The 22,028-nt window shown below is 46.1% G+C and overlaps 1 protein-coding gene across 1 annotated transcript; it reads right to left on the bottom strand.

Annotated features, from left to right (window-relative positions):
• Window positions 1–542: 542 nt before the first annotated feature.
• On the bottom strand, window positions 543–21,997 carry DDO (D-aspartate oxidase). The gene is made up of 5 exons (XM_046004222.1): window positions 21,901–21,997; window positions 19,902–20,077; window positions 16,697–16,805; window positions 12,367–12,543; window positions 543–2,211 (listed from the first exon to the last, which is right to left on the bottom strand). The coding sequence occupies exons 2-5, from the start codon at window positions 20,071–20,073 to the stop codon at window positions 1,644–1,646; spliced, it is 1,026 nt and encodes a 341-aa protein (XP_045860178.1). The 5' UTR covers window positions 20,074–20,077; window positions 21,901–21,997; the 3' UTR covers window positions 543–1,643.
• Between the last annotated feature and the right edge of the window lie 31 nt (window positions 21,998–22,028).

Raw genomic sequence — 22,028 nt, 5'->3', positions numbered from 1 at the left:
AAACCATATGCAAAAACTCAGTGAACAAAACAGTAAAATGAAGCCATGCTGGGGGCCTTCTCTTTCCCACCTCCTCATTTCTAACCTCACACCCTCCCCCACCCCGCCACAACCCCAGGATATCCAAAATAGAACTTATTATCAGTAAACACAAGCCATCTCCTGCCAAAATTAAAACTAAAACTAAAATTAAAATTATAACTACTTCTGCAAAGCGTCCTTACCTCAGTGAATGGCATCTCCTTCACCCTTCACTAAAGCCAAAACCCTCCTGAGCATTCACGATACACAGGAACAGAATAACTCTGAGCAAACCTGAGTCAAGAAACCAGGTTAGATCTGGGGTACCTGGGTGGCCCAGTGGGTTAAGCCTCTGCCTTCGGCTCAGGTCATAAGCTCAGGGTCCTGGGATCGAGTCCCACATCGGTCTCTCTGCTCAGTAGGGAGCCTGCCTCTCCCTCTGTCCTCCCCCAACTGCTTGTGTGCATTCTCTCTGTCTCTCTCAAATAAATAAATAAAATCTTAAAAAAAAACAAAAGAAACCAGGTTAGATCAATTTATTTCAGTGCTCAAACTCATTTTTACCATGACACATTTCCCCCTCATTCCCGGTAGTTGTTGTTGTTGTTGTTTTAACAACTTGCAGAAAACTCTTTGGGTATATTTCATTCGGAATGATTGTTTCATCCTAATCAGCAAATTAGCTCTTTGGCTGCACCTGCTACTCAATCTTCAAAAATGCTTAGGCAAAGTCAATCATGCAACAAGCGAGTGCTGTTGGAAAAGAGAGTACCGCCCTTAGGGGACTGACCCCAGACAGTTACTGAGTTGATGCCCTGTCCGTAGGTAACTTCATCCCTGTCTTTTTTTTTTTTTAAGATTTTATTTATTTATTTGACAGAGAAAGAGATCACAAGTAGGCAGAGAGGCAGGCAGAGAGAAAGGAAGGGAAGCAGGCTCCCCGCTGAGCAGGAATCCTGATGCGGGGCTCGATCCTAGGATCCTGAGATCAGAACCTGAGCCGAAGGCAGAGGCTTAACCCACTGAGCCACCCAGCACCCCCATCCCTGTCTTCTAACCATCATGACCAGCTGAGGGGAGGACGAGGTTGCCACTCGTACTTGGAGGAATCATGCTTTGTCTTCTGTTAAGCGTAATAAGCCTGTGTGACGTGATCACCGTGTATTCTATTTAAAGGGATTATAATGCTCCCTTGAGCACAGCCCGCAAACAGGGGCACCTCTGTAACTGACAGTGAGTTAAGCGTTTCCATACATCATGTCTTGCTGTGGATTTATTAGCCAAAAGATGTCAAAATCCTTATCATTCCTAGCATCCGTGTAAATTAGCACAGAGCTTTGAACACCGGATCTAGAAGAAATCTTACTCTCCAACAACTATTTTTAACAAAAACAGTTTTGTGCCCTATGTCATTAGTACTGGACTTCAGCCTCGTTCTGCATCGGCCCTAGATTAGGTTAGAACTAGTCCTAAGGCTACTAGGGCTTCACATTGCATCATTTCTCATTTTGAAAAGAAGGATACCACTAACTAAACTTTCATGCAATGGAGAGATTAGGGGAATCAGTTGTGGTGCTTAGATCGTATTTTGATCATAGTCTCTGGGGTCATTTGCATGTGACCTACAGCTTTGACTTGGGAGTGGGGCTCCTGAGGGCTCGGACACACTCGCCAACCAGCCTGGCGGCCTCCAGAGCAGTGCCCCAGTGCACGGAGATGCCCCCGCTCCCGTGGCCGTAGTGGTGGACCACGGGCAGCCTCCTACCGTCCTGGGCTAGAAGCTCTGTCTGCAGCCGCAAGCCTGGCCGGAAGGGCCTTAAGCCCACCTTCTCCCTGATGTCGCAGGCTCCACGGAGGGACGGCTCAAGAGCACAACAACGGGAAAAAATCTCTCTGCTAATTTCTGCATCTGGGGACAGATTCCAGTCTCCTTTCTGCCTCGTTCCTCCCAGGATTACGTTGGCTATGCCAGGATAAATATATGTCAGCCCACTCCCGTCCCGGATAAAATGCTTCACCCAGGGAGCCTGAACTCTGAGCACTTGGCCCCGCACGGGTAACAGCTTCGAGTCTCCTGCTAGCTGTCTGCTTCCAAGGCCTGAGCAGTTGATCACGATGTCAAAGGACGGATGGAGCTCCCACAGGTCTCCTATTCGTCGGGTGAGTATCGGGACCCCACTTCCTTTTAACCTGGGAAGAACGAGAGAGACCATTAGGGGAGGCTCAGCGGCTTCCTGCGCAAGCCCTCATGGGAAATGATGGATAAGACCACCGTGGCCAGGGCCCGAGCGGGCCAAATTCTAGCCATCAGCTGCCTCACATCCTTGGAAACTAGAGATTCCTAAACTGGAAGCTAAATGGAAACCTGTTTCAAAGATTCAAAACAAAAGAAATGTCTTGTCCTTTTGGTGTTTTGTAAAGTTCCTATATCATACTAGCTGCTCAATAAACACTAAATCAATCCGTATTTTAAATCCCCTAACCTTTCTTTTTATGCCTCTATTTAGAACCTAAATTTGAAGCCCGAGACATGTTGTCTCACGTTGTGAACACGTACATGTTCCTTTGCATTGTTCTGGTCTCCCTAACTAGATGTTTGGAAGGAGCCACACCCCCCATTTTATGTCTACCACAGGAATGTTTGCGTGAGACAAATGCAGAGTATTTACAGCTGATGGACTGACAGTTGCTGTTGATAATGATATTTTGGACCAAGTACATCCATAACAAAAAGAAATGGCTGTGGAGCACCCGGGTGGCTCAATAGGTTGGGTGTGGGACTCCTGGTTTCCACTGGGGTTGTGACCTCAGGGTCCTGGGATCGAGCCCCGCCCACCCCCAGAGCTGCTGTGCTACTCCAAAATGCAGTCCGGGTTTGCCTGCTCCCCACACCCATCTATCACTCACATTCAATGGTTTAATAGCCTGTAAGAATGACGTTTGGACTTCAGAAAATGTTTTACACTGATTATTATTTGAACATTATCTTGGTTTTGCTTTTAACAGATTGTGGGTTCCACATGTTGCTAGTTAACACTGTGCTCTGGGTTCCAACTCTTCTAATTAAAACTCAGAGTTATTCTCCTAATTCAGAGAAAGAAAAGAATTTTACCAGCCTGGGGACTTGACTGAACGGAACTTGTTTCCTTAACTATCACCTAAGGATAAAAATGTTGATAAGTCCACCGGTTTTGGTAAAGATGATGCATGAATTCAACAAATGCAAATGTCCTTCTCTTCCATTTCAAGGGTCCCCCACTGGTTGCTACTGATGAAAGTCCACACTCTACCTGGAGGCTTCTGAAATCATCAAAGCGATTGGAAACACCCCCCACCCCCCAGGACCCCCTTCTTCCCCCGCAGCAGGCTTGGGGTGCTGAGTTCCTCCCAGGCCTTGACCCCGGGAGGGAACTTATTGAATGTGCCAGGGGCCCCGTCATCCTTGCACTGTTGCAATACAACCTCGAGGTGATGCCCATTCACTCTTGTTATCCCACGGGCAACGTGTCGGTGGGCAGCAGGGTGTAGAAGGAAACCATGCCGGAAGCTATATGTTGGTTAACCAAGCACTTATACAACCATATGAAGTAGTTATTCTATCCTGAGGGTTTTGAATGCCATGGTTGGGAGTATAAGCTTGGTGACTTTCCCTGTAGGGTTTCCTGCAACTGAGGAAGAGCTCATTATAGATAGGGAGAATGCATTGTCCCAACCTCCCCTGAGGAAATGTGGGGACGGGAACCTCAAGGAGTTCACTAAATAGCACCAGACCAGTGTCTCCTGGTCATCACATTAAAACCCAAGAGCACTGGGGCGCCTGGGTGGCTCAGTGGATTAAGCCGCTGCCTTCGGCTCAGGTCATGATCTCAGGGTCCTGGGATCGAGCCCCGCATCGGGCTCTCTGCTCTGCAGGGAGCCTGCTTCCTCCTCTCTCTCTGCCTGCCTCTCTGCCTACTTGTGATCTCTCTCTCTCTGTCAAATAAATAAATAAAATCTTTAAAAAAATAAAATAAAATAAAACCCAAGAGCACTGAAGGGAGCCTGCTTCCCTCTCACTCTCTCTGCCTGCCTCTCTGCCTACTTGTGATCTCTCTGTCAAAATTAATAAATAAAATCTTAAAAAAAAAAAAAATAAAACCCAAGAGTGCCCATTTTCACCAAGCCTAAAAGTCAGCCCTCTGAAAGACCACGTCAGCCTGATGCATAAAATTGGGGTGTGTGGGGGGGTGTTCAGCAAGAGGGAAATTGAGCAGGTGTGGCCCTGAGAGGGATGGGGCTCCACGAAGCACTTCTTTATACACACACACACACACACACACACACACACTCTCACTCTCCACATCCCAGAAGCAAAGGGGAGTCCCCTCTTCCTCTCCATTCTCATAGGACTAGAGGCATCCCTGTACCCCAACTCCCATCACACAGCACAGACTAAGCCATGTAAGAGAGGAATAATCCTGGGCAGCATGAAATAAGGAGGTGAGTGGGGTGCCTGGGTGTCTCGGCCCATTGGGTGTCTGCCTTTGGATCAGGTCATGATCCCTGGGTCTTGGGATTGAGCCCTGCTTTGGGCTCCCTGCTTGTAGGAAGCCTGCTTCTCTCTCTCCTTCTGCCTGCCACTCTGCCTACTTGTGCACGCTCTCCCTCTCTCTCTCTCTCTCTGTCAAATGAATAAAATCTTAAAAAAAAAAAAAAGACATAGGGAGGTGGGGGGTTCAGTGTGGAGACCCCCTGGGGGAAAGGGGACACAGGGAAAGACAGGGCCCTGTGAGCTCAGTAGGAAGGAAGAGGCTGCTTTGACACTGAGTGTGGCTATACCTAAAATAGCTTATAATACGTAGATTTTAAATATACACATATATATTTACATATATATGCATATTTTGCATGTGGTAAATAATTTGTATTCAGAAGGTCAATGGTGATATTTTCAAAATACATCCACAAATTCTTTGAACCCTTCCAGGCTGAAGCCTAATTCCCCTCCCCTTGAATGTTGGCTGAACTTAGTCACTTGCTTCTAATGAATGTATATATCATATATACACACAGACACATATATACACATATATATACATAGATGTAAATATATAAAACAAATGTATGTGTATTTTTCAACATATGATATATGATCCTGGATTTTCTTTTGCTGTAAGGTATATTATTGGGACAATTGGCAAAATCTGAATAAGGTCTGTAGATTTCAGAAATGTACCCATGTTAATTTAATGCCCTAATTCTGATTAGTTGACCTTAGTTACATAAGAGAATGGCCTTGGGTTTAAGAAATACATATTCAGTATTCGGGGCAATGGGGCATCACATCTGCAGCTTACTCTCAAATGGTTCAGAAAAAAAGACATATTTAGAGGGAAAAGGATAAAGCAAATATGGTAAGTTTAAGATTTAGGGAATATGGGTGAAGAATTTCTTGCATTTTATATAAAGTCTAATTTTGTTCTGGCAACACGATCTCATCTGATGGCCATATTCCTCACTCATTTCCTATTTGCATATTCTAATAAATCTAATGCATATTCTAATAAAATCAACTGCTTTCTATTTCCCACTTCTCAAAATATCCATCCCTGCTCTGACCACTACATGAACTTGTATTCAAGTTCATTGAACGTCTCTCAGTTCCATTCAGGGGTACAGCTATCTCTGGTTCCTTGTGTGGATAAGGCTCAGAGTTCCTATGGGCAGGGTGGTGGTCCTGGAGGGGAGCCCCTGGGCACCCCAAGTCAGACCAGTGGGTGGAGTTTCAAGGAACAGGTCACCTATGGAGCTGCCTTGGGATAGCTACTGAAGCCCCAGGGGGAACCCCAAAGGCTACAACACTGCACAGGGTCAATCTCTCATGTTCCTGATGTATAATCCATATTTCTGTCTAACTCCTAAGGGAGCCACATGAGTTTTGGGGGGTTTTTTGTTTTTGTTTTTTGAGGCACTGCTGTGAGTGAGGCCACATGGGAGAACAGAAGCTACAGGAGATGGGAGACAGGGAAAGTAACTGTGAGGCATTGTTGTACCAGTGGAAAGGAAATACAGAGAGAAGCTTAGTATGATCAGTGCTCTGGTCAGTGCGGACCTTATCAGGACGACAGTATAAAGCATGACTTCCAAAAGAAAGCAATGCACTGATGTTACAGGGTCCCTAGCACAGAAATGAGGCATCCAGCTTTCCGGATGTTGTCACAGGCAGGATGATTCTGATCCAGCCAGGATGATATATTTAGGTAGGATGTCTGGCAAAGAGACAGGCTCGGTTGACTTACTGCCTCTATGATTCATTTCCTGGACGGGGCAAGTGAAAAACAGCAGAATATGACTCCACCGCCTGAGGATATAAAACATGATCTGTATGGCTGATTAAACCTCTGAGGGGTTTTTGTTCTTTTCTTGTTCTGGACGTTGTTGGGCATCGCTTTTTTTTTTCTTTCTTTCTTTTTTGAGAGGGAGATGATCCCTTCTGTTCTTTGAAAAAAGTTAACAATCTCAATTGTGGTTAAAAACATTTTTTTTGGTCTTTCCTGGAAGTTTATATTATTTCAGAAGGTTAGAGCTGAGGTTGGAGACATTTTTGTGTGGCTTGCTGAATGAAAAGCCTGTTTTTGAGTTGGAACACTGTAGGCTGAACACTCACATTGGGTAGAAGGGGCGTAGGAGGCAACACAACAGACCCTGGGTGTGAGGAACAAGCAAAGATTGTGTGGCTTCCCAGCTGGGTTCGCCCTGGTGGAGAAGAGCAGGTGGCAGCCCACAGAGTGAGCCCCATGGGTCCCACCCCCTCAGGACAATGCCCCCCTGCCTCTCACTTGGCTTGAAATCCTTGCCTGAAAGGCTTGCCTTGGGCATGGAGAAGTCCCTGCCCTACAAAGCCTCCCTTAGGAGGAGAAGAGACATGGGGCTCTCTTCCTCTTCCATGTTGGCTTTCCCGCCAGATGTCAGGCCCTGAGGGAAGAGAAGACAGCTAATGTCCACAGATAGGAGGCCCTGTGTGCTATCTGTGTAGACCTCGCTTGGGTGGTGGGCAGGGAGTAGGAGGAAGAGGAAGGTATCGGGGCACAAGGCAGTGCTGAAAAGATGGAAGGGGGGTTGGTGGGACAAGGGTGTGTGTACTCTCTGTCTGAAGCACCCATGTCCCAGCCCACTATCATGGCGGATGTGTATATTAAACAAACGGACTGACGAAGACCTCCCCAGGACTTGGGGGGGAAGAGCAGCCCCTCAGGCCTCTTCACCCTGACTCTGTCACCTAAAAACAGACAGGAAGCAGCGTGCTCCAAGGCACAAACCCTAGCTGACTGGTCATCAGGCCAGTGGCGCTGCTGTCAGGAAGTGGCTCCCACAGGCACAAAGTACCACTTGACTCCAGGTTATTTCAAGTAGACTGAAATGCTGACAGCGGGCTTCTGGCTAATAAGAAAGTAGCAGGATTTCTCCCAGGTATTCATCCCACAGTTAGAGATTAGTCCTGAAAATAAGGTTATTTTGAGAATAAGGGGACTGTTTTCCATAAGGTGATACTTTAGAAGCAGGTAGAACAAATCACTCAGGTAATATTTGTTTCCATGGGAAAGTGGTTGAGGGGGGCTCCCAGAGCTAAGACGTTTATTCTTAGCCAGAGTGGGAGGGCAGCTGGGATGGGGGCCACGCTGGGGACTGGCCCTCACTCACTGTCAGCCTGGGGGTGCCCCTCCCCCACAGAGGGGGAAGCTTCCCACTGCCCAGGGCAGCCCCAGGCCAACTGGGAAGCTTAGGAAGACTCCTCACAGAAGGGACACATATACTGTGGGTGATGCTGGCTTCCCTGCCCTGGCCCCCTCCCATAGCAATGCCACCTGTTCAGGTAGCCCAGGCCCTCATGCTTCCTCTGCCTCCCAAAACTCCTGGTCTTCCAAAGGCCTTATCGTCTATTCGTCTCTTAAAACAAAATGAAAGCAATGTGCCCTCTCTCCCAGGAAGAAATTCTGTTTAGGTTTTCTGTCTAGACTTTATATCCAATGCTTCATTGAAATGTTAGAAACTACATGGACATGCACACACACACACACACACACACACACACACGTGATTACCATATCAAGACTCTTTCTAGGACTTAGAACTTACCCTGACTAATCTGAGCTGTGCCTCCCTTCCACTGGGCCACTTAGAGGACCGCACTCTGGATCTTCTCCAGCTGTGCATGAGAAATGAGAATGTGGGGCCAAGGGACGGACCAAGTGAGAGCTGTCCTCCTTCATATCCAGCCCATGAACTGGGAACCCACAATCCCCATATTTTCCCCCTACTTCCAGGGCCTGCATTGTCTTCCTCTGAGAGGCAGATCATGTCACTTCGTGCACCCTTGCCCAAGGGGTAGCCAAAGGACAGCTCCTGGGGCAAAGTGAGCTCGAAAATATGGACTAGGGTGTCTCATGGCATGCACCTAGCGTCCCCTGCCGCCATGTGACCCTGCAGCACTCCTGAGAATCCAAGATGGCTATATGTAAACTTGACCTTTGGGTGGTTGCACATTAGTTGTTAAAGTAAAGGGATAAATGATATTTTATTTAATGGTTTGTTAGCTTGATTTGGAACATTTAAATACATACACATACCGTCTGGGCTCCTGTATGTATTCTTGTCCCAGGATGGATTTGGTAGAGGAGGGTCAGATGTTGGGTGTGTTCTCTACATTCCAAAATCACAACAGAAGGAAACTTCAGGGTACAAAGGGAAGTAGAAGGGAGACAGAGTAAAGGCAGTTTATTTCTGCATTGAATATCTAAATTTAAAATGTAGCATTGCATCAGGTTGGGTTTAAGGAAAAGATGGAAAGAAATATTCATGAAAAGAAATTGTTTTTCTTCTCAAAATTTGAGTGTGTGGAATTCTGTTGTGCCCAAAAGCAAGAACGTGCTAAAGAGAGAGAGAGAGAGAGATGCAGAAATGTCAAAAAGACATAAGAGCTGCTTGAAGGGGCTCTCACTGGCCAAATCTTGGGCAATTTGAACATCAAAATAAATAATAAGAGTAATAGATTATAATTCATTGAATAAAATAGGAATCCCTGAGTCCATATTGACATAAATAAGTAGCTGAATAAATAGAGGGGGGAAAAGTTTTCCTTATAGGAGAAAGCCAACTAAATGTGGAAGGAGTTGGAAATTTATCACTTGGCAAGGCACCTGGAGAGGCTCAGTCCGTTAGGCCTCTGACTCTTGGTGTCAGCTCAGATCATGATCCCATGGGTTGTGAGATCAAGCCCTGCATCCAGGAAGCCTGCTTAAGATTCTTTCCCCTTCCCTCTCCACAACCCCCTGCTTTCCCCTCTAGTTCCTCCTGCCTCAAATAAATAAATGAAATCTTTTAAAAAATGAAATGATCACTTGGCAAACATTATCATAGTGATCAAGTCAAGAATCATGAATGAGGGCACCTGGGTGGCTCAGTGGGTTAAGCCTCTGCCTTTGGCTCAGGTCATGATCTCAGGTCCTGGGATCGAGTCCCGCATTGGGCTCTCTGCTCTGCAGGGAGCCTGCTTCCTCCTCTCTCTCTCTCTCTCTGCCTGCCTCTCTGCCTGCCTCTCTGCCTGCTTGTGATCTGTCTGTCAAATAAAATCTTAAAAAAAAAAAAAAAGAATCGTGAATGAGAGCTAAAGCTAGTATGCAAAAGTTTGATGAGGAGAAGGGTACTTACAACCTCAGGCATACCTTGACAAAGCACTTAGTAATCACAAAGGGAAAATGTAGTGACTTCACACTGGAGATAACTGACAGGCCAGGTGGTCAGAGTTAACGTCCCCAGAAGGGAACAGACCGACACCATTTGCTTCCTAATATGACCTGTTAAGGAGTCAACATTCCTTCTGTGGGGCTCCACCAAAAACATATAATCTCAATTTGATCATGAAGAAATCTCTGACAAACCCCAAGTGAGAGACCGTCTACAAAGCAGCTGCTCTGGTTTGTACTCTTCAAAGTTATAAAGGTCATAAATGTCACAAGGGACAGAGACTACAGACGGAAGAGACATGACAAATAAATGTAAGTGTGGCCATGGATTGGATTGGAGACCAGGTGTCTCTATATAAACGACCTTACTGGGTCCTTCTGGGGGCGACGTATGAATGAGGTCCATAGATTACAGTATCAATATAAATATCTAGATTTTTATCATAGTACTGTTTATGTAAAAATATCCTTGTTTCTACACGGCAATATTTAGAAATCATGGGGTATCACGTGTGCAATGCACTCTTAAATGGTTCTGGGAAAAATATGTGTGTGTGTATATATATATATGTGTGTGTGTGTAGGTATGTATATATATATATTATATATCTGCATATAGATATGCATGAGAGAGTGAAAATGACAAAGAAACTGTTAGGAGTCTGGGCAAAGTTTTGTATGAGTTCATCCACTTCCATTATCTCTGTGTCCATTACCATCTCTGACTGCCCGCCATTTCCACACAGAGAAGCCAGCCCTTGCCAGTCTCTGTGCTGGGGAACCAAGACTCTGAGGGACTCTTCCTTCCCTGTTTCTGCCTGATCGCTGAAGACCACAGGGATCCAGTCAGGTTTTCTATAGACCTTCCTGAACATGGAGAAAAGAAGTCCAGGGCCAGGGAGCCAAACAACAGACATGGGTGTAACCATGAAACTTCAGCTCCAAATTATAAAACTCTCTAATGACACCTCACTTCTTAGACTCAACGTGTTATATACGTTCTTCCATTTTTTATCATAATCAAACAAAATTATGTACCATAATGACAGTAAAGCTCTGCCCCTCGTGGCATGCCTAATAATTTCCCCTTTATCTGAATTTAATAAGATAAAGTAGATGATACCTCCAAATCAAATCACTGACATTAACACTTCCAATTTTCTATTTCCAGTCATTTTTGTAATAGAAGGACAAAAATGAAATCTGTACAACAATGCCATGGAGGGAAAGATGGTGATGTTGCTGAAACTTAACTGTTGACCGATGGGCAACTTGATCACGTGATGGCCCAAAATGTTCATTTATTGGCTGATGGCATGCAAACATGGTTTAAGGCCCACTGAACAAGGCATGAAAGGGTGGGTTTAATGAAAACTGGAAATTACAAAGGAAAATGTCCCATATAAATTGCTAATAGGTAAAAATGAGAAGAGCACATATAAATCTATGAAAATGTATTGTGATGCTGATATGAGGCTAACAGACAGGTTCCCTCCTCTGTGCTCCCAACCCACCCTCAAAATCTGTACACACCGTACCATGTGAGTCACTGTAATTGTTAATTAATATGTATAAACACACATGGGCACCCACACACACATACATGCATACCATCACCCCCGCCAGACTCTCAATTCCTTAAGAATTTTAAGAAAAGTGATCATATTTTATCCTTTTTTTTTTTTTTTTTTGGAATGGCTTCTAACACAGTGCCAGGTTCAGACACAGATGTTGAGCACAGAATTGTGGGATTCATGAATGTGGGAATCAGTTATCCTATAGACCACACCTGGGACCAGATCATTATTGCCACTGCTTATCTTGAGTCATTTTTCCAACGTTTACACAATAATTCACCTTGTCCCTATTTATCTACCATATATACAGATTTGGGGACTGAAAGGGCCAATGTTTCACAACCCTCGATACACTTACGATTTCCAGACTAAAATAAGGGAGATTTATTAATGCATCTCAAATAATGAAGCTCTTGATGTATTTCTAAGTGGCATCAGGAAGTCCTGAAAACCAAGCCAAAATGCAAGTTCAAGGTATTTTGGACTGAACTTGGTAAGGAAGCAATTACCTAATCTAGATAAGTTAAGACCTCTCAGGGGTAGAGGTCTTAATTATGACAAAGAGAATAAGAGAGCGATTTTCTTCATCACTAATGAGAACAAAAATTTCAAAACAATTGATAATAAGCTTAAGATTCTCCATCTAAAGAACTGGAGCAAATCATCTGATTCTATAGCCGGAAGCTACTCTCCAAATGTCTCCATTTTACAAACGAGGAAATCTCAGATACTGTGTCAGTGAGTGGGTTTTACTTACTGGTGGGCGGGGGACCCCTAAGTCACACAGCCTGAAGAAGAATCGGGCACCATGAGCTAGAAGAAGATGAACGTGTTACCAGCAGTATCGGTCCCTTACTGCTCGCGACGCACACACCGTCTTTGGATCGTTTGACCCAGCCCCGGCCATTGTGAGCAGCGAACAGGACACACGGCAGAACTCTGGGGGGGGCCCAACAGGGAATTTTCCTGTCTATTGTATGAGAAGCTATGAAATTATTTATGGCTAGGACAGATAAAGGAAGCAGCAAGGAGTCATTTCAACTGACCTCTTCTCCAACCACGGGAGGTAAGTAGGGCTTTCACATTTCAGAGTCGTGAAAGCGTGACCGAACACGTGCTGGGGGAATTTCTGCAGTTCAGCCTCGGTCATCTTTCGAAAGCCCAGAACCACATCAGCCCAGAATGGCACTTCCTCCGTAGGAATGCTCCGAAATATCTGCCAACTCGAACACATGAGTGGAAAATTTTCCTGAAATTTTGTGAAATATGTTTACCATGAACCCCCACATGACATTCTCTAAAGCATTTTTTAAAACACACTTCCTGGGGCACCTGGGTGGTTCAGTCGGCTCAGGTCATGATCCCAGGGTCCTGGGATCGAGCCCCGCATCGGGCTCTCTGCTCAGCAGGGAGTCTCTTTCTCCCTCTATCTCTCTCCCCTGCTTGTGCTCTCTCTCAAATAAATAAATAAAATATGTGACAATAAATACATAAATATAAAAACACACTTCCTATCCCCCTAAAAAGAAAAAGATCTACTCTTCCATTCTCTCGGGTTCGGATAATTCAGCAGCTACGTTTGAAATGTTCATGACTGGGGGAATAAGATTTTTAAAAAGTTGTGTTTTAAAAATTGGACTTAACTCTTTTTTTCTTAAAAGCTCCTCTCAGGCTTTCTTCATTGACTTGTGACTATGCACTTTTGAGGAAAGGTTTTGGTGTCTTGTAGAACATTTTACGTAAGTTGCAAGCATCCATCAGAAGCTTAAAGGTTGCCCTCCATTCCAAACAAAATATCTAAATTGAAGCGAGCCATGATGGGTGAACGGGAGGCTGAGTGTGAATTATGGGGTAAGTTGTGGGTCCTCCCCTCAAGCTGTCAGTGAGAGAAGCTGAGTCATCAGGAGGAGCTCAGTTACCGTCGGGCCACCAGCATGGCCAGTGTGGATGAGGCTGGAATGATACTGATTGTTAACAAGCTGGCAAGAATGCTACTAAGAGCTGCTAGGTATGTGTTTGAATTTGCAAGCCTTGAGTTGTTTTCATCAATAGATATAAGGGTTATAAATCATGGCTACTCTAAAATAGCAAGGAAACTCACTTGAGTGCTGTACATAGTTGCTCATGATGTAGTCATTCACACACCAGAATTTATACGTCTCTAAGTAGTTCATTCAAAGGGGCGCCCAGGGAAGGTGTGAATGCTGTTTGCTGCAGGGCTCCATGCTGGGCCTTCTTGCTGTCTCATTCTGTACACTCTCCCTTGGCTAGGTGGCCCCTTCCATATCTTCACCATCATCTACACTCCAGACGCTCAGGGGGCTACAGCTCCAGCCCTCTCTGCTCTCCTGAGCTCCACAACCAGACCCAGACCCATGTTGACTTTCTTCCTCCCTCCATCCACATGCCATCAACTGCCAAGTCTCAAGTCCCATCAACTCTCTTCTCAGCATTTCTCAAATCCATCTACTCTGTCCCCATGGTCAACACCTAAAGGGTTGTACCACCGTCTCTCTCTCTACACATCTGTTCTCCACACTACAGGCGGGATAGTTTTCACACATAAACATGATAAACATTTCAATGTGTAAAATCTCAATGGCTTCCCATTACCCTGGTGGTTTTTCAGTCCCTGCAACACACCACAGTTGTCCTAGACTCAGGTCTTTGTGAATGCTGTTCCTTCTACCTGGAACGACGCCCCTTGTGATCCTGACCCTGTCTCTGCCCCCCTCTCTTCACTTCTGCAGTGTCGCCAGACTAACCTACATTCATCCAGATGGTCTCTGTTGAAACATCACTCTGTTCCAGGTAGCTTCTCAAACTTCCCAGAGCAAGTGTATTCTCCAGTGATACACTTCCATAGTACCCTATACTCTTCCCTTGGTAACTCGGGTCTTATTTGCAATTAGTTAGACTTAGGACAGACCATAAGCCATAGGAGGGCAGTACTGTGTCTTTTTTTTTTTTTTCTCAATAATTCACTCAACCTACATTTACTGAGCATTTACTATACGCCAAGCAGTGTGTATTAAATGGCTCCTTACTCTATCACTAATCCCGAAGAGAGTGCCTATACTGGTGAATGCTGAATAAAGTGTTTTGAAGAAATACGTAGATGAATAATGAATAAGGCTACACACTTGTGTTAAAGATGCTCCAGACATTTGTGCCCTTGTCTTCACCTGACTGATTCAAAATTTTTTTTTGGGGGGGGGTAAGCAAGTGGGACAAGAATCACTCATGTGAGAGAAATAAATAACTCTCTTTTAGACCAGGTAGATGTACATTCTTCTTAATACTGCCGATGGTGGCAAAATCTCAGTCTTGAAAGGACATTTGAATTTTAGACACAACTGTTTTCAAAAATTACTTAGAGACAAAGTTTGTGAGTTAAATATGGTCACATGGGTTTTGGACAAAAACAAATTGTGGCCATAAATCAAGGAGAACAATTTCTCTATGTGATTCATCAGCTGGATTTGGAGTTACAGTATCAATTCATCTTCAGGAGATCGAAAAGAAATAAAAGTTGTTGCTTGTGTAGACTGTGGGAATTCAGGGACGTCAACGCCAGTCATGATGGGGAGGGAGGGCAAGAAGAGGAAAAGGGTAGAAATCTGCCTGAAGCGGGTGTGTTCACTGGCAGAAAATGTCAGCGACAGCCTGATCACAAAGGAGGAGAGAGGGCAGGTTTTTCTAAACAGCACAAAAGATGCAACAGTTTTGAGAACTTAGTAAAAAGCAAGCATCCCTCTGCTCTTCAGAAAGCTATGCGGTATTGGGGCGCCTGGGTGGCTCAGTGGGTTAAAGCCTCTGCCTTTCGCTCATGTCATGATCCCAGGGTCCTGGGATCGAGCCCCGCATCAGGTTCTCCGCTTGGCGGGGAGCCTGCTTCCTCCTCTCTCTCTCTCTCTCTCTCTGCCTGCCTCTCTCTCTACTTGTGATCTCTATCTGTCAAATAAATAAATAAAAATCTTAAAAAAAAAAAAAAAAGAAAGCTAAGCGGTATTACTGTTATCACATAGGACATCACAGATGACAAATCTGTTATGCCATAAATTAAAGACATAAATTAGAAGCGAAAGAATGGTTAGTGATCTCTTTCTAACAAGCTATAGCAAGATATTATCATACTCTAGGTGCTAATCTGCACTACAAATGCTAAATACAATTTTTTTTAAGTTGTTCATTTAATTATGCATGTCTCCTGAAATAAGATATTGAGAATCAAATAGAGGGGTGCCCAGGTGGCTCAGTCGGTTAAGTGTCCGACTTTTGGTTTCAGCTCAGATCATGATCTCAGGGTCATGAGATCAAGTCCTGCATCTGGTTCCACGCTGGGTGTGGAGGCTGCTTAGATTCTCTCTCTCTCACTCTCTCTCTGCCCCTCCCCAACCCACCCAACACTGTTCATGCACTCTCTTTCTCTAAAAAAAAAAAAAAAAAAAAAAAAAGAATCAAATAGAAATGTCCAAACCATTTCAAAAATATGCCTCCTAAATGCCACTTCAAAAGGCAACTTTAGTTACCTACAATATTCAATATTTCCTTTTTGGGGACATCTCATTCTCCAATATCACACCTGTTGACTTTCCATCAGCCATCACATGATCCCCACACAGCCCAAGTTCGGTATTTACTTGCTATAAGCTTTTTTTTTTAAGATTTTATTTATTTATTTGACAGAGAAAGACACAGTGAGAGGGAGAACACAGCGGAGGGAGTGGGAGAGTGAGAAGCAGGCTCCCCACGGAGCAGGGAGCCCGATGTGGGACTCAATCCCAGGACTCTGGGATCATGACCCGAGCCAAAGGAAGATGCCCAATGACTGAGCCACCCAGGCACCAAAAGTATTTTTAGCCATATTTGCAAATCACTGTATAATCCCTGAGGAAACCCCAAGTAGTATTTGTGACAAGAAACTGTAACGGTTGTTTAAAAGTCTTATACTATAAGGGGCCTAGGTGGCTCAGTGGGTTAGGCAACCAACTCTTGATTTCAGCTCAGAGACGTGAGATCGGGTCTGGCATTCAGCTCTGTGCTCAGCGTGGAGTCTATTGGGATCCTCTCTCTCCTTCTGCCTCTGTCTTTCCCCCTGCTCCGTCACTCATCCTCTCTCACTTTAAAAATAAATTTTAAAAATCTATTTTTTAGAAGTCTAATACTATATATACTAATATATAATATATGATTAATGTACTAATAACTTGTCTTTCTTGAGTTCTTGGGAGTAGAGCCTAGAATGTTCTTCAAAATCCTCCCACATCTAGTTCAGCCCTCCACTCAGCAGATGCTCAACAATATTTCATGATGAATTCTCAAGTCTGCTAAGATCATTCTAAATTCTAAAATAACTCAGATTTCCTCTCTTACCCAGATACCAGGTGAACACCAGCATCTTCAGCTTCTGCAGAATTGGCAATTGCAAATAGGTGGTCAAAGGTCTCTCTAAACCACTGCTTCTGCTTGGCAATGGGTGTGTCTGTAACCACAGGGGAAAGCAAAGCAGAACAGAAAGGAAGTGGTGATGATGACTATGCTTCCAACTAGCCCCTTCCTAGACACTGGGAGAAAATACAGAGGCAGGGAGGAACATTTAGATAGGTACCACATTGGGGTAGAGAATCCATCAGCAACCAGAGTATCGAATGTTGACACCAGCTGTTGACTCCTGTTCAGGTAAAGATTCGTCATCAGAGGGTAAATTGGCTGATCAGAACAAAATCTGACATAGGAGCCATCTGGAAGGTGGTCTTTGGCCCTAGATGTATTCCAGACCTTGACAGGTCCATAGTCAATCTGAGCAGAAGTTAGTTCAGGCTGAGGGAGGCATACCCAGCCGACCACACAGTTGAGATAATAGAAGAAAGAACCTGGAACCTCTTTCCTGGGGTCTGAAAACATGGTGGGTAATAAGGGAAAATCTGTGGGGCCCAAGGCAACCAGAACAGAGAACAGACTACACATCAATAGGAAGCCCAGGGTCCTTACCCTCTGATGCAAGAAGACAAGGTCAGCATTGTGGAGCTGAGCTCCTCAGGAAGGACTTGCTGCAGCCCCGTGCAAGGCTGCCATTGCCTCCATCCCCCTCCACTCCCTAGAATCATGCGATAGCTTAGGGTAGCGTTCCCCAGGTCACTAGGGCATGCAGGGAGCACACGAGGCACCACCCCTCTGGCAGAGTCCTGTGGATCAGTGCTCCCTGTCAGCCAGGCATCGTCCCTGCCAGAACACAAGAGACTGGACCCAGATCCTAACAGAGAGGAAATAAGGGTCATGGTTCAAGCCCCAGAATAATAGGGTCCAGTGTAGGCATAGAGAGCGAGCACAATCTGGGGGTGCCGACAAATCCAAATGGGGTGAAGAATTGGGACATCTGGTCCCTAGGGAAGGTTATGAGGGAGAATCCAAGGCCAGGCTAGGGACTGGGGAACAATAATCCTGAGGGGCCGCTATGGCAGGAGCCACAGGGAACTGAGACAGAGAGGACGCTGGAGAGGCTCTGCTTGGAGAGATGTCCCCAGAGTTCACGGTAGAGATGAAAAAGCCTGCAGAGACATCCTGTTCCCCCAAAGTCTCCAGGTCAATGCGGCCATTTCAGGTAGTAGAGTTTTAGAACAATTCTCTTGTCAGAGTGCCAATAAATATGTCTAATAGTAGACCTATGCCGTCGTCTTTAAACACAGCCCATGTGAACTCAACACGGTCTTCCAAAGCGGCAGACCAGGCCACTGGCTTGGAAATAAGGGAGGAATCATAAGCCACAGAAAGAGCTAAACTAGGCCTCGCACAGATTATACCCCAACAGTCCAAGCCAGTGTCTGAGGCTGGATTGAAACGCATCCCCTTGATCCCATTTCAAACCTTAACAACAAAACAGTGGCTGCACCTCACACGCTGTAGGAGTCATCCCCAAAGAATGGACGATTCCAATTCAGCAGCGGAGAGTGCGGGCCAGCCTGGTGATCTCAGTCACGTTCAAGGGCCAGGCCAGCCTGGTGATCTAAGTCACGTTCAAGGGCCGGTAAGAGAAAACTGTAGCTGGAGCGGGGTAATAATGGGGATCGTTGCTACAGCACTTCAGGGCGCTCTCCATGTAGGAACTCATTAATCCCCCAGCAACCCTGTAGGACCGATGTGGTTCCCAGATGGAACTGACATTTATGAGCCCAGAAGTGTCGCTGGGGCTGGTCTGAAAGAAGCCCAAAGAGAAGACTGAAGTCCTTATCCGGAAGCACCAGGAAGAAGCACCTTCTCATCCAGGGTCCCCAACCACCCAACCAAGGGGTGAGCTCGGGCCTCCACGGCCAGCATGGACTCTTAGATAAGCCTCCTTTACTGATGATTCCATGACTCCCATGCAGCCTTCTGACCGCTCCCCCAGGCCTGGTGCAAGCCAAGGGGCTCCAGGACAATGGACACAAGAACTCTGGTGACGGGAAAGAAGCTCAGAAAGTGTGAACTGGTATTCTGCAAAACACTCCAGGTTCCTGAGCTTATTCCCATGCATGTGTAACTCTGATTTTAAAAAAATAAATAAATAAAAGCTAAAGTTAAAGAGGGGTGGGGTAGAAATGAGGAAGTGGAGATGGTGAGTATAAACATCATTGGCTGCAAAATGATTTGGTTTTATTTAATGCTGTTTCCCTTCTCCTTCTATTTCATGTGGAGAATACAGAATAGAAAGGATATGTGAATGTGTTTTAAAAAAATCAAGGCATCTGTAGGCCTGAATACATTCGACGAGCTGTTTGTATACTGGCTCAGAAGCAAGGGTCGTTTTAGGGGGGCAGTTGGGTGACTCAGCCCTTGAGTGTCTGCCTTTGGCACAGGTCATGTTTCGAGGGTCCTGGAATCGAGCCCCGCATCGGGTTCTCTGCTCAGTGGGAAGCCTTCTTCTTCCTCTCCTACTCCCCCTGCTTGTGTTCCCTCTCTCACTGTCTCTCTGTCAAATAAATAAATTGAAGAAGAGGAAGAGGAAGAAGAACAAGAACTGGGGATACTTTTAGTCCCATTACAAATAAGCCTTGGAGTTACCAGTTGTGGTAGTCATGAGTGCTCTTCGCCACATACTTCTGGCTGGCTACTTTCTGGAAGCCTTAGAGAATTGGACTTCCTGGCCACCTTCAGAGAGGTGGGGGCAGGTGACTAGTGCTGGCCAATGACCTGTCATCAGAAGGGATGAAAGTTGCTTCCTGTCCAGAGCCTTTCATTGCTAGGGCGAGACCCTGCCCCCCCCCCCCCGCAAAACTGCCTCCCCCCAGACACAGGTCCTGATGACATCCAAGACAGCAGCTACCCAGCCACTTAGGTCCCGAGGTAATGAGCAGAGCCCTTGTTGATGCTCAGTAGACACAGTTTGAGCCAGAGACGAAGCTTTGTTTTTTTAAGCTGCTAAGACTTGGAGGTTATGTTTGTCCTGCAGTGTAACTCAAACATCCCTAACAGAGGAACCAATAAGATGTTAAAATTGAGCATTATAGGGACATGCACATCCAGCTGTCCTTGTCCACAGAATCCCGCTCAGAGCCTCCTAACCTCTATCATATCTGACAGGGAGCTAAAATCCCTCTCTTACCTGTGTAGACATGAGGGATAAGCATGCCGGCTGCCACATCGCTCGTGGTATCAGGAGAGAACTTGTCTGATATGACTGTAATGGTGCATCCCGGGACCAGCTTGGAAACGCACAGGGCGGTAGAGAGCCCCACCACGCCTGCCCCCACAACCGCGATCCGTACTGGGTCCATGGGCCTGGGAGGAGAGAGTGTGATGTAGAAACCTCAGTTAAGTGTTCTTCCGTCCAGTACAAAGCCTGGCCCTGACGACTCCTTCCTTAGGTCCACAGTTTCTCCAGATAAGTTCTTTCCCATCAGCAGTTCTCATGGGATAAAGAGAGCCCCGCCCCATAAGCTCTCTTTCTGGTAGATGTTGGAGTATTGGGCAACAAGGTCTCGATGGAGTTTTAGACATCAGCCTGAAGTTGCCTTTAGAGCACACTACAGGTAAATGGGTTTGCATCCGGGGGGAGATTTCTACTCATTTGGCTCCCTTCCTAAGCTGCTTTTCCTGTGGGCACAGCCTAGGGAAGGCTGGTGAGGTTTGCAAGGTAGACAAGAAAAGCGGAGATACCCTCTCTACTCCCAGAAACCTCCTGAGGAGTGGCCACTGCGAGGACAGGACCCATGGGGCAAATTTAGAACTCAGCTCTTTACAAACTGGTTTTTAGTTACAATGACAAGACAAAAGTCTGAACAACTGAAACTCTTCTTCTTCCCTCTCCTGCCTCTCTAACTGGAAAACAACTCTCGTCTCCCCTTCCCTGCCTCTGTCACTGTTTCCCACCCACCGCCCGTCATCACCCCACCCCCCGTCATCACCCCACCCCGCAACTCCTGTGCCTGAAACCCCACCCTCTGAGAGCAGACTTTCTCGAAAAGGAACCTGGATTTGTTTGGGGAGAGGGGGCAACCTATGTCCTCCTAGCCTCAACTCCCTCATCAGCAAACCAGGCCATGTGAATTCTTTTTTAGCTCCTTTGGGTTGGAAAAAAGAAAGACCCACAGAGGTTATCTCACAAAGGCAGCTCTGGCATGGAAACGCAGGAGGTGGACATCCAGGAGCCTGAGACAGGCACCCAGCGTGGGAACGAAAGGGTTGATGGGCACCCAACACCCACCCTCCTCCTCGTGGATGGTCGTCTGCTGTCAGCAGACAGCTCTCCTGCTTGTCTTTCTGCTTTCATTCCCCCTCTCTCTGTAGGTCTTGGGCTGAAACTCCAGAGAGAGAAAATGCAATGATTCCAGGTGCTCATTGTCATCTTTATCAACGTTCTAGCACCAGGTGAGCTCACTGGGCTAAGCCAGCTTATAAACATGCCTCTTGGCACAGTTGCCCTTTCCTGTCTGGTCAGCAATAGGCAGGGGATCAGTTCTCATGGTTCAAATCATGGCCACCTGCCCATAAAATTCACCTTTCCCCGGGAGGGCATTGGGCAGTTGTCCCGTGAGTGGGGCCAACATGGTGGGGCTCAGCTGTCAGTGGTCTCCTCCAGTTCTGACGGGCTCTGGCTCCATGATCATATAAGGTCGTCCAATGGGGCTTAAGGTGTGTTATTTCTATTTCTCAAGAAGTATATGCATTTCCTCAGCCATTAGTTAATCTGCTTCCTCCCCAATGGGCAGGCTAGCCGAGAAGGAACAGGATTGCCAGGACAGAGGGAAGGGTCTGGGACAAGGGAGAGACCAGTGGAGGCGGGGCAAGCTGGAAGAGCATAGCCCCACTCATGTCCCCAGGAGGTAGAAGGCACCCACATATCCCCCTGCTGACTTTCCTTTTTTGCAGGCTCCCCTGCCCAGTAACTTTCTCAAAATAGCTCTAATAAATTAAGTTGAGAGGGAAAGTAACGTGACTGAGAACAGCCAGCTGCCAGAGAGGAGAAAAGTGAGCCAGCAAGGTGGGTACATCCTGGCCCAATAACTTGTGAATCACCGTCACCTGATCCGATTAAGACAGCCCCAACCCCCCAGAGCACGTACAGAATGACCCCCGAGCTGCAAACAGAAGGATTCGAGTACCTGTCTGTGAGAAAGTGGTCTTGGAGTCCGCAGAAGGCCTTGGCACCAACACTTGTTTTCCCAGTAAGTGGTTGGTCTAGTGCCCGGAGAGACAGAGGGAAAGTAAAACTCCTTCCCATTGGGGAGTT

This window comes from Meles meles, chromosome 5 (genome assembly GCF_922984935.1).
Source record: "Meles meles chromosome 5, mMelMel3.1 paternal haplotype, whole genome shotgun sequence".
NCBI lineage: Eukaryota > Metazoa > Chordata > Mammalia > Carnivora > Mustelidae > Meles > Meles meles.
The sequence above is the reverse complement of the archived record's forward strand: the minus strand, read 5'-3'. Positions and strand labels throughout refer to the sequence as shown.

What these genes read in the sequence shown, in the direction of transcription:
- DDO (XM_046004222.1), bottom strand. Translation starts at nt 20,073, where the DNA reads ATGGACCCAGTACGGATCGCGGTTGTGGGGGCAGGCGTGGTGGGGCTC. An exon ending in TATCCCTCATGTCTACACAG is followed by an intron (nt 16,806 to 19,901) that starts GTAAGAGAGGGA and finishes CTGTGGTTACAG; the next exon opens with ACACACCCATTGCCAAGCAG. An exon ending in GGTGTTCACCTGGTATCTGG is followed by an intron (nt 12,544 to 16,696) that starts GTAAGAGAGGAA and finishes CATGTGTTCGAG; the next exon opens with TTGGCAGATATTTCGGAGCA.